This window comes from Pterocles gutturalis, unplaced genomic scaffold, assembly GCF_000699245.1.
Source record: "Pterocles gutturalis isolate BGI_N339 unplaced genomic scaffold, ASM69924v1 scaffold41372, whole genome shotgun sequence".
Taxonomy (NCBI): domain Eukaryota; kingdom Metazoa; phylum Chordata; class Aves; order Pterocliformes; family Pteroclidae; genus Pterocles; species Pterocles gutturalis.
In genome coordinates, this window is record NW_010114269.1 from 1 (window position 1) to 11,973 (window position 11,973).

The 11,973-nt window shown below is 35.9% G+C and overlaps 1 protein-coding gene across 1 annotated transcript in view; it reads left to right on the plus strand.

Moving 5' to 3' along the window:
* Positions 1–617: 617 nt before the first annotated feature.
* Positions 618–11,973, plus strand: part of KIAA0586 (KIAA0586 ortholog) — a gene marked incomplete at its 3' end in the record, with an annotated part of 43,675 nt that continues 32,319 nt past the window's right edge. The window contains exons 1-13 of the mRNA XM_010074780.1: positions 618–635; positions 1,714–1,771; positions 2,923–2,989; positions 3,659–3,836; positions 4,241–4,474; positions 5,013–5,172; positions 5,670–5,837; positions 6,842–6,962; positions 7,849–7,993; positions 8,658–8,699; positions 10,134–10,360; positions 11,311–11,383; positions 11,705–11,965. Coding sequence (XP_010073082.1) covers positions 618–635; positions 1,714–1,771; positions 2,923–2,989; positions 3,659–3,836; positions 4,241–4,474; positions 5,013–5,172; positions 5,670–5,837; positions 6,842–6,962; positions 7,849–7,993; positions 8,658–8,699; positions 10,134–10,360; positions 11,311–11,383; positions 11,705–11,965 — 1,752 coding nt within the window. The remainder of the gene's footprint in view (positions 636–1,713; positions 1,772–2,922; positions 2,990–3,658; positions 3,837–4,240; positions 4,475–5,012; positions 5,173–5,669; positions 5,838–6,841; positions 6,963–7,848; positions 7,994–8,657; positions 8,700–10,133; positions 10,361–11,310; positions 11,384–11,704; positions 11,966–11,973) is intronic.

Consider the following 11,973-nt stretch of genomic DNA (forward strand, 5'->3'; position numbering starts at 1 on the left):
TAACATTCTGTGATTCTGTGAAGTAGAATATTCCTTTTGTTTCTTTACAATGTGTATCAATTACAGTCTTTGGAGTTTGAGGAGGGGATTTTAGTCTTTTTGGAGTCAAGGTTCAAACAGCTTAAAAAAAGTTATTTTTTTATAGTGTTAGGAAGACAGACTAGTCGCTGACATAACTAAAATGTGTACTGGCGTCAGTGTCCTCCTTCTGCAAAATATGTTGTCTAGTTGTCTCTCTAGACAAGTAACTTTTGATATTCCTATGATCTTTAGCTTTGAATTTGAGCTAGACATTGTCGATGTTTTTTTTTTAGATGCTCTGTTTTTCAGAGACTTTTCATATATTGTAAAACAAGTCCATAATCCAGGCTCACAGAATTCGTTACTGTTTGTAAACTTCAGTGTGACGGCTGTGTTCGTTTGTGTTACAAAAGTCGTTATATTCAGATATTCAAAGATACAGGTAGAGGAAAGACTGAGCTTTGGGTTAGTCAAGGTATACTGAACATACATAAAGAAATCATTATAACCACAGTAAAACTGCTTTTATTTTAGGAGTCCTGAGTAGTAATGGACATCCAGAACATCTGCTTTCAGTAGAAAGTTCTACAGAGCCCATGTTTTTATCACAAATGGTAAGAAAAGTTACTGCTGCTTCTTGCAATCCCAGACTAAGGGAACTCCATTTTTCTCAAAAACTTGTAGCTTCTGTAAAAGCATGGCAAATCTTTGGCTCAGCTTCTCCACAATAACTGGGCAGCTGCTTTCCTCTTTGAGTTGCTGTTAATGGGATGTGAATGCTGAAGTGTTTGGAGGGGCTTTGTTTACCTGTTGCATAGTAAATACCGAGGTATGTTTTTAAATTTTTAGCATAATTCTTCCTTTGAAAAGGTGGTTACACATGGCACAGTATTTGTTAGAAAAACCTAAAAATGTTTGTAGATTTTATTTTTCTCTTTGTATCATAGATAATGGTTCATATGGATCTCTTTAATACTTGCAATTAGGAGGTTTATTTCCTTGTGATTTGTTTGTTGTGTCTTACATACAGTGGAGATTTGTCTCTAGGACATCCACACTGTGATGAGCATGCATGAGGATAAAATTAACCTGTGCTGTGAAAAAAAAGCAGCAAAGTCTCTGCAAGGCTCGAAGTACATCTAGTGAGCTGAACAAAAGTCTCAAAAGGACATTGGAGTACTCCACCATCAAATGATGTTGAGTGAGAGATTTTTACCTTCCTAACTTGTCTTTATGACTCCTCATAGGCTTGGATTATTCGTGGATTCCACTTCAGGAAAATTTATCTCTGTCCCTTCAGTTCCACAGTCAGGGTTATGAGCGCTTAATTCTGCATGGATGGGTACTCCTGAATTGTTTGAGATTAGCCATTTGTATAAGCTTAACCACGTGTAGTTTCACTACTACTTCCTTGGCCATAAATGAGGAGAATACACTTAATCAGCCCTTAGAATATTTGCTTTTAATTTGAGTTGTGTTTCTAGGATTTTTGTCCTTCAGGTGCCCCATGAGTTCTCAACTGAAAGTCCAGATGATTCTACAGTAGAGATTTTAATGTTTTGTTCCAAAACCTGGTGTTAGTGTGTTGAGATGCTTACATTTGTGTATTCATCAGTTCCTTCTGCTTTTAAAATTTTCGCCACTGATACCAGAGGCTTTGCTGTATTATTTTCTGCTTGTCTTGTTCTGAAGGATTATCCTAGAGAAGCTGCAATACAAGATCATTCACTGGATAGCAGAAGACCTGAAGGTAAGACACACTGATGTACTGCTACAGCCCCTTTTTTTTGTAAGAAAACTGATTAATTAGAGGAAAATGGGGCGTTAATTTTTTTCCTAGGTATTTTTCTTCAATATAGAAACTTCTGAGTGAAAATATTCAAAAGTGTATTTGATGAAAAGACGATAATTGTAATTTACGTTCTTGAATTTTGCAGATTTTACTTCAGTCTTGCTGTCATTACCCTAGTTTATATAGCTCTTGTGATTAACTGAGAGGGACTTCTACCAGTGCGCAAGAATGTTGAGATTACTTTTTCTATCAAACTATTAATGTCTCTGAATAGAGAATTTGTGGGAGGGGAAACCTTGTTTGAATGCATTTTCCTGTAACTTCTGAATCTGCCTGTCAGTTTCAATCAGATTTGGGGAAGTGAGGACTTTTTAAACAAAATACTCCTCTGCAGGTTTCTTGGATATCTGTGGCTGTGTAGAGGAAAGAAACGCAAATCAATACCCCCCTTTAAAGCCAAAAATCAATATTTTAATTTCCTCTTTTACGTTCAGAGGTAGCAGCTAGTTCTCTTATCAGCATGTGTGTAGTAGCTGTGTGTAATCAGCAGTAGAGAAACACTGAACCTGCCACAGCTTGGGTTGTCACCTCTGCCCAGCAAACAGTGGATGAAGCAGAGCCTGCAGTCCTTTTAGCATAATGTAAAGCTATTAAGAACATTTGTTGTAATTTATGATGACTGCAGGGAAATAGTCCTATTAGTTCTATTTGTTTTTAATTAACTTTTTTTCAAGTTAGAATTTGCAGGGTCTTATTGAATGGGTTGTCTGAGCTCAAGTTACCCTTTATATGTCATTTTCCCCCAAATTTTATGAAGGTAAAGTATTGTAATTTTCACAGCATACCAAAATAGATTTTATTGATACCAACATTTGATGCTATATAAAATTGTGTTAAATGAAGCTTGCTCTTACTTTCATCATGATTTAAGTCTACTATTTAGTGAAGGAAAATAATTTGTTATTACAGTAGATAATGTGGTTTCTGCAGGGAACAGATTCTTCACAGCAAAATTACACGTTGTTGAAATAACACTTTGTGTCTACTGCTAAAATAGACATTTTGTGTCAGTTAACTCGACTAAGTATATTTTATGTCCTTCCCCACAGATGATGTTTTTATTTCTCAATATGCTACTGGCCAGAAAGAGGCTTTGAGAGCGGTATTAAAGCAAAAGTAAGTATGTCTTCCTGTTAGTGTCTCAGCTGTTCTGTTTCTCTGCTGATATACTACAATACTTTTTCAGTTTCTGCCAGAATGCATAGCTGGTAAGGAAAAAGTATTGTTCTCTGTTAGTATTTTTCTGTCTGTGGAGGTGTTTTCAGTTTATTTTATCATTCAGAGCTCACTGGAGTATCTTGTTTATTTTGCATGTTTTGGTAATACCTTTAGACTGTTTGAATTCATTATTTCATGGTGCAGGAGTTAGGCAAAATCTTCTCTGATGGATAATTCATTTTGTGCCAAAACCATATAATATTTTTAAAGACAGATAAGGACACATGCTGTGTATCCATACGCTGGAAGTCTTGAAGATTAGAAATTTTAGTTGGACTTTGCTACTAGTACGTTGAACCTTGCAAAATACAACCTGTAAATATGTTCTTTGTTGCAGTTGCAGTCATCGTAGGGAAATGCCTTTTATATTAGAATGTGTAATGTAATCCTGAGAAATTTCTCATGTCATGATAAAAGATGAGAATAAAATTCTTTCTTAGGTGTCAAGAGCCTCAAGGAGAAATGCTTATATGAGTAGTGATATCAATGCTACATGTGCGAAATCATTTGCTTGGGGGTGATATGGGGAAAACAATGAAATTTAGAGGCATTTATTTGTTTTTATAGAACTCAAAATACTCCTGTACGTAAGGAGGTGAAGGTACAGTTCTTAGGAAATACCTCCACAAGAAAAAAGGAAAGTGTTGGTCATGACACCAGGTCAGCACATGGGGAAGTTGATTCTGCAACAACCATCGCAGCAGCAACTGCTGCTGCAATTGCCACTACAGCTCCGCTTCTTAAAGTGAGTAATAGCTTGTGGTGATATTAGTTCTTTATGCACTTAGAAGAGTAGATGTTCTAAGCAAGCCTGAAATTGTTGGTAGTGGGGCCAGAGAGACTGAATGTGTCTGTTTTTACTGTTTTCTGTGTGTTAGTAATCTCAGATTACTGACCAATAGACCGGAGAGAACTAATTTGGGTTTGACTAAGTGGGAAAATGATTAGACACAATTTGATTTGTCTTTTAGAAGAATTCCATACTATTGCTAAGCCACCAAATGCTAGGACTAACTAGTATTTTACTTATGTCTTTTGGGAAGCAAATCTTTCCATGATAATAGGAAGGATGTTTTGTTCTCTTCATGCTTGCACCTCTTTTCCAGTAAGGTTTTTTCCCTTCTTTTTTTTTTTTTTTTTTCCTCGCAGGTTCAAAATGATTTGGAAACAAAAGTTAGCTCAGTTTCAACATTACTTCATAAACTACAGGTGACAGACAGACAAATGCAGCGTGTTGCTGAGCAGCAAACGAATATGAAGACTCAACATGAGAAGCCCCATTGTCATGAAAGAGTCAGTGAGCTTGAAAAACAAATGAATGCTTTCATGATGCAACGGATTCAGCATTTGGAGAAGTTACAGGAGCAACAAATGAATATTCAGGTATCTAAGTAACAATGCAGAAGCTTAAGCTTAATAATTTCTTCTGTATCTCAGTGTTAATGTTATAATAATTCAGATTGTATCTCAGTATTTGAAGGAAAGAAGCATCCAGTGGTCAGCACATGAGCTTAGAGCTTTTTGGGAAAAGTTTTTTTTCTGGTTCTGTCCCAAATATCTGCTCCCCTCCAGCCTGCTAATTTTTGTATCTGTGGAAAGTAAATGCAAAAAATAGTGACATGTTTCCATTCCTGCAATTAGACCTTTGTTAATTGAGGAAACTTTCATTTAATAAGTAGCCAGACAGACTAAAAAAGTCTAAGAACAGTTATAAATTGTTTCTTTGTGTCCGGTGTGCTTTTTGAAAGGCAAAATAATGTCTAAGCATGTCTCTTATTCCGTGGTTGTTATAAATTACTTTTCTCTCAAATAGCGTGTCAGAATCTGTTTAATATGATCACATGGCAAGTATTCATGCTTAGACTTTTATTCGGGGAAACTAATACATATATCAGAAATACTTTGTAATTTTGTCTCTTAGTCTCATCTCATTAGCTCTGCAGTCAACACGAGTGGCTTACAGCAAATTCACATACCTTCCTTCAGTCTCATGACAAAACAATCAGAACAGGGATTGCTGACTAATGAAGTATCTTCATGTCCGAGGGGTTTGTTTCCTACCAGTGGTGCACCTGCCCAAGGTGAAGACAAATTCTTAACATCTTATTTTCGCTATTAGTTTTGGTTTAATTTTGTTTCCATTAATATTGTACATCTCATCTGTAATAAGTAGTAAACATTTCTTCTGTATGTTTTATTGCCTAATATACTGTGTAAGATATATCACATATTCTCAAAATGTTCCAGTTTAAATTCAAGTGAGTATTTACTAAGTGCTTATTCTGCACCAAGAGAGGCCTAGATTTAACCTGAAATAACCTTACTGAGAAATAATCTGTGTGGAATCTTACAATGAACTAGTTCGTAGTATGGTTGGGGTTTTTATGATCGCTTTATAATAGCACTTGGAAGTATGACATTTTCTTCCCGTTTTACTTTTTTAACTAGTTCTATAATGTTTTGCATTTTTGTGAAAAATTCATAATGTTGGCATGTTATTTTTTCTAGATTTCTTTTCCTGTGAAGAAAAATGTTAACATTTAAATTACTTTACTTTTTTTTTTTTTTTTCCCTGAAGCATATTTAAGCCAATTTCAAAGTCATGGGATTCATAGACAAAAATCTCCTCTAGAGACACCAGTTCCTCGGAGGTGTGCTCCAGAACCTGTATCAAAAAATATGAAGATCCCGAAGAAAGAAAACTCTGTAACAGAAAAGGAAAATATTCCCAAATCTACAGGTGCAGGTATTGTGAGTAAGACACTCCTGTCCTCCACTGGCACGGAGGGATTACTTTTTGTGTGGTCCTCACCTGTCCTGAGCTGTTGGGTTGCTGGTGCTTAAAAACACGTACTCAGAATATTTAAAAGTACGTTTGGGAAGGGTTGCTTTTGTGAATAAGTCACCTACTCTTAACTAATTAAAAACTTAATGACGGTACTGATCTAACCTATAGCATCTTGATGATTGCTCACTGAAATGTTTTCTCAGATGAAAAATTGAGTGACAATTCATTGTCAGTTTTAAGGAAGATTATATAGAGTAATGAAAAACTTGGAATCTACTCAATAACTTACTCGTCATCATTAGTTGAACTGGATTTTTTTTTCACAAAAAGATGCATTCATAGGATGTCTAGGCCATTGTAATGAAACTAGCATGTGTAAAGCAAAGGAACTAATTTTCTTTTATTGCTTTCGATCAGTTTAGTGGCATGAAGCTCAATTTTGAAGATTTGATCAAAAAATAAAGCATGTTTTTTTAACTGGTTGTGTTTAGAATTGCTTGAGTATCTAAGATTGAGGAAAAACGTTTAAAAGCTCCAGCCACCGTATTCTATCACAGACAAAATGCCCATTTGTGTCTTCATCAGATCCTTCTCAGACTGCTGCTTCTATCTCTTTTTACAAAGCTGTCACATATTCCAATTGTTCCCTGCGTCCAGGAGTAAATGAAACGAGACGAAGAAGAACAAATCTGTGATATTATGGCAGAATATTTTTCTGTGACTCAGTTAATTGCCATCACACTTTCATTCATCTGTTTTCTGACTTTGCTAATGTAAAGCTGTCGTAGTAAGATCAGTGTGAGTGGTTTTATGTGACTTGTCTTATCTGAAGTAAATTTATATTTTATAAAATCTAAAAATTATTTTTACTATCCTTGGTGAGTATTACATAATGGTGAAATATCTGGAAAGGAAAGTATTAAGTATATTGAACAAACTTAACTTTCTTTTTTCTGCCTTAGGTGAAGGGAGACTTCTTGAGCATATTCTGAATTCTCAAGAAATGCCACCAAGGCAAATAGAGCCTTCCCAGAAGGCAGCATTAAACAGTAATAAAATGAGCTGCCATTCTGAGAGAGACAGGTAAATAGACATAAAAATCCAAATTTGAGGTAGATTGTTGGTTTGTTTTAATGAAATTGAGAAAGGCGTATTAGATATTGATGGTGTAATAGAATCACTGGTGTGGCCCTTGAGTCTGACAAAGCTGTACTTGAAGTAAAGCCCTGGAGCGCTGGTATTTCTGTGCTACTTTTATATTTCAGTTGTACTGAGGGCAGATGAAGGCTTGTTGCTAAGGATAGTTCGTAACACCTTTCTCAGAGGTCAGTGGGTGACACTTGAAGTGCTCTTCTGTCTTCTGAGTGTATTCCTTCTTTTGTAGCAGCTTGGAGAGCAGTGTCAGGAAGCCAGCTATACAGGCATTTTGTTAAAGTGGAATTGCCCTTGTCAGTGACTCCAAGCTGCCTGCTTATGGGAGCTGTATGAGAACACTTTGTTGGGAAGGAGCAGCATCTACCTAACAATTTCTAGGCTTTAGGGAGGGTGAGGAAATGTTCTTAGCCATCCAGTCTGTAACATATTTACTCTGGGCAATAATTTAATGTCATAATTTCACTAAGATAATGAGAAACAGCTACATATGCACTGTCTTATTTGTGATAGTATGGGCAAAAATGTTAATGGCTTCAAATGGAAAGGTATCCAAAGTTTAAATGTAGGACTGTTAGATCTGAATTTTAGATGAAGTTTCACTGTTGAAAGTACAAAGATACAGCTCAAGGTGTCAAATGGCAAACAGAGAAAACCCCAAACCTGTTTGTAACCTCAGGTGAAAGAGCAAAGTCCCTTTTATATAAAGGTTTGATATTCTTGAACTTAAAATCCATGCTTAGCTTCACAGTTGGCTACTTTCTTGTGCCACGTAAGGTGCCATGAGACTATTTTAATCGAGTGTTTCTCCCATCAGGCATACTGCTTTGCGTACGGACTCATTCCCCGCTTTTGAAAGCTCCTTCCAAAATCACAGTTCAATTGAGAAAACGGTGAAAAAAGCAGATGATTTACTTCAAGATCTTGCCCAGCTGAGAAGGGAGATGCGTGACATGCTGCAGGTAAAGTCCGTGTTATCAGAATGACCAAGAGTTTGAATAAGGGAAATAAAAAATGTGGGGAAAAACTTAAAGGTCTGGTGTCAGTGAAAGTGTTGCCCTTGCTTCTATCGCTATAAAAAAGACTGACATTTGTTTACAATTACTTTGAAATACGGTAGTCTTGTATGTGGAAGCACTTTGAGCCTGAGTAATGTCTCAATGAGTATGCATTGGACTAGACTGTAGAGGCTGTTACTGCCATTCTACCGAACATAAAATAGATTTAAAAAAAAAAAAAAAAGTGGTTTGTTTATTTGTTTTAAGGTTTCAGATATTTTCAGTGCCTGTTTTCTGGTGGCTGTCTTGCTGACTAGAGCTGTCGAGCTGATGTAACGTTCCTATTTGGGAAAGAACAGTGTTCTATTTATCTGCAGTCAACTTCAGGGATGACTTAAGCTACTTCCTTTCTGTTTTTGCCACCTCTTTTTGTAAAGAGTGCTGTTTCCAGAGAATTGCCTGGCATGCAACAGGAGGTGGTGCTCTAATCCAGAGGAAGTGTGCAGTGAGATTTAGTAGTTCATAAGGAATTCATTGTGCACATTTAAACTGATCATATATCTACTCTAGATCTAATCTTGACAGATCTGTCTTTACATAAATTTCAACAGCTCTTCTGTCTTTCTAGGAAGCGAATTCATGGAAATCAGGCATGAACGACCTTATTAAGGTATACCTTGAATATTTGTTTGGGGTTTTTTTAGAATGCTGTAATACTGAAACTCTTTTCTTAATATGCTTGCAATGAGGTTGCACTACAGTAACTATTGCATACCTGTATTTATTCGAAAAGGCTGATATTACGTACAGATTACATTACTCAAAGTAAGATTTACCTTGTTCTTTGTGAGCTACCTTGAGGGAATATTGACAGGCAGAAAGTTGCCATCTCAGATGAACATAGTGTGGACTGCTAATATAATTGGCATTTCCTGATCTGGGTCTAACTGGCAAGTCTGCATCATTTTACGGTTGAACATATATCTCGATTTCTTACATTTTCTCATAAATTTCACCTGTCTTATTGAGCTACTATTTGTTAAAAAAGTTTAACTTTAAAATGAAAACCTATATAAAACAATATTCTGTAAATAATTTGGTTTATTGTCCTTTTCTCACGAGGCAAAACCAAAATCATGGGATCAGTATATTGATTTATATTTTGTTATGTCCATTGTGCTTTGGCAGTAACCTGATGGAACATAAACTGTTCTTCAATTCTGAACCAATAAAAGAGTAACCTTAAGGCCAAAACTGAGGTGTCATCTGTGAGGTTTTTTTCTGTTCGTTCAGTTGATGCTTTCAGAGTCTACTCAAGTTTGGGTATTTTGTTTTTGTTTTAGGGTTTATTTTTCTTTATGGATATTTATAACTTTTGAAAATGTTTTTGCTTCCTTTCTGGAAAATGAGGCGCTCTACTTGGAGCCCTCTGGGTTTCATCAGCAGTGTGGGCATGAGTGTGAGAACTACAGTTGTATGGCTCCTTGTTTCCTATGTATTTGTGTCCCTTCTTTTTGTATTTAGCCACTAATATGCGCTCGATTTTTATCTCTGAAAAACTGTTCTGCAAAGTAAAAGGCTAATAGTTGCTTTGTTGTTTCTTAGGAAAAGTAAAAATCATTAGAAGGGGGAGAGGATCATAGTGTTGTTGAGTTTATTTTATCTTTGTTAAAACTTTAAGTATATTGCTCCGTGTTTCTTGGGACGGATGGATGCCAAATGAGTGCATATATTTATAGGACTTTGGTTTTTATTATGCATTTAATTATACTTAAATACTGTTACATGGAGAGATTTACATGTGATACTTGCTTCATGTATCTAGCTGCCATTTTTTTCACATGCTTATTTGCTTCATTTGCATTGCTTCTCATACATTACATCATGTAGCATTTGAGATCTTTTGGATGTGTTTCCGTGTGCTTGACTTTTAAATATATTTGCAACATACTGAATGTTCTTGAGTAATTGAAGTTGATGGTGGTACACGTGGATGGTATTTCATATACTGAGCCTTGATTTGATAGTAGGAATTCTGACTAGTGTGTAGAAAATTGAAATTACAGTCTCTAATTAAAAGCTAGCAATTCTGTTTTAATTTTAGTCAAAAAACACTACAGTTGCATCTGATCTTCAAACACATCATCAGCTCAATAAACCATCCATCCTTCAAAATGTTAAAGTGCCAAAATCTATACTGAGGGATGCTGAAAGGATTTTGAGAGGAGTTCAGAACAATAAAAAAGTTCTCGAAGAAAATTTAGAAGCTGTTATTCACGCAAAAGATGGGGATGCCATGTATTCTTTTATTAACACCTTGACCACGAACAGGTTAGACCCTATTCATCAGCACTTTGTGTGACTACTTATTGTATGTGCTCATCTTTTATCACCTCTCTCTCAATTTTTTTTAATTCTGTGCATTGAAGAATTAGTGCAGTTCCCTGAAAAAAGTATTTATTGACTGTTCTTAAAAGTCATTAGATAATTCTCTTGAATTTCAAATATTTTTTGACCCTCCTGGTGTGAATTGAATTTTTTGGCAGGTACCTGTTAGTTCTTGGTAGATCTGAGTTCTGAGACTGTATCATCTGGACAAACTGCTCTGCTGTCATGACAAAGGGGCGTTTAGCTTTTTGCAGACAAACTTGCATTAATAAGAAAATTAAAGAGTAATTTCATCATCAGAAGAGGCCTCATAAGCCTGTAAATGTCACAGAATTAGTCATCCTACAGCAAATCTTTGGTTTTTGAACGTTTGCTTCGTTAACTGTGTTAAATACTCTTGCTTGAATCACAGTGAAAGTTTTCCTATTAAAATACAACTTCATCTTGGAAGGTGACTATTTTCTCATGTAAAGATTTTTTTTCTCCTCTCATCTTTTAGAGGAAGTAGTAATTTTTGTCATCTGCTTTTTGTCTTTTGAGTTGGAATATTTTTGTTGCCTTGTTTTTTCAGTTTTTGATCAAAGTAGAAACTGACACATGGCTGTCACTTATTTGTAGATGTTTGTAATAATGTTAGTACATACCAGTGGGGCGGAGGGGGTGTGTGTGTGGAGTGGGGTTTGCAGGTGGCATTGTGTAAGAACAGATTTAGATTTGGGAAACTTGGATAGGGGATGCTTGGTGCCTTTTGGAGACTGTAGAGGTACATAATCTTACTGTCTCTGTGTTCTGGGTTTCTCTTTTTATAGTATTTATAGGTCACTACTTTCCCAGGAACAAATCTGTGTTATTTAAGAAGCACTGACCTAAAATAGTTCATTCTTCTATTTCAGAGATGTATTGGAACAGATTCGTATCAGAAAGACTGTGGATGAGTGGATTAAGGCAATCAGTGCAGAAATCCAGGTATGGCTGGAGAAAAAGGAGTTTAGGTTTTTGCATTATATTTTTCCACCTTACATTGTTCTTTTCTGGTCAATAGTTAAACATGATTCACTCACAGCTTGAAAACATGAGAAAACTGCTTGTTATTACTAACATGTAGTATGCTATAATACAATATTTACTTCTATTTTAAATCTCCCATTGCTTAATTAAAAATCACTGGCCACAGTTGCTGGCTAAGAGAAGAAACAGGCCATTTCTCAGAACTTCAGTTATCCACAGACTCTCCTGATAGCCTTGAAGAGAATATCTCCTTTTATTACATTCATGTTTTCTCTTTAGGCTGAAATGGCAAGAAACGATTCAGAACAAGTGAAATATGATCAAAAGGTCCCATGGATCAAGAGAGCCCAAAACATCAAGGCTATGAAGACCAACAAAGAAATTAAAGCAAAAAGTCAAAAAATCCAAGGATACTTGCCAAAGAAGCCTTTATCTGCAGCTAAGCCATTGCAGAAGCAAGCAGAAAATAACACAAGCCAACAGAGGTTTAGAACTTACTTTTCTTCTGAAAGTTTGCAGAGGAAAGAAAAAAGAGCAGATGTGAGTTC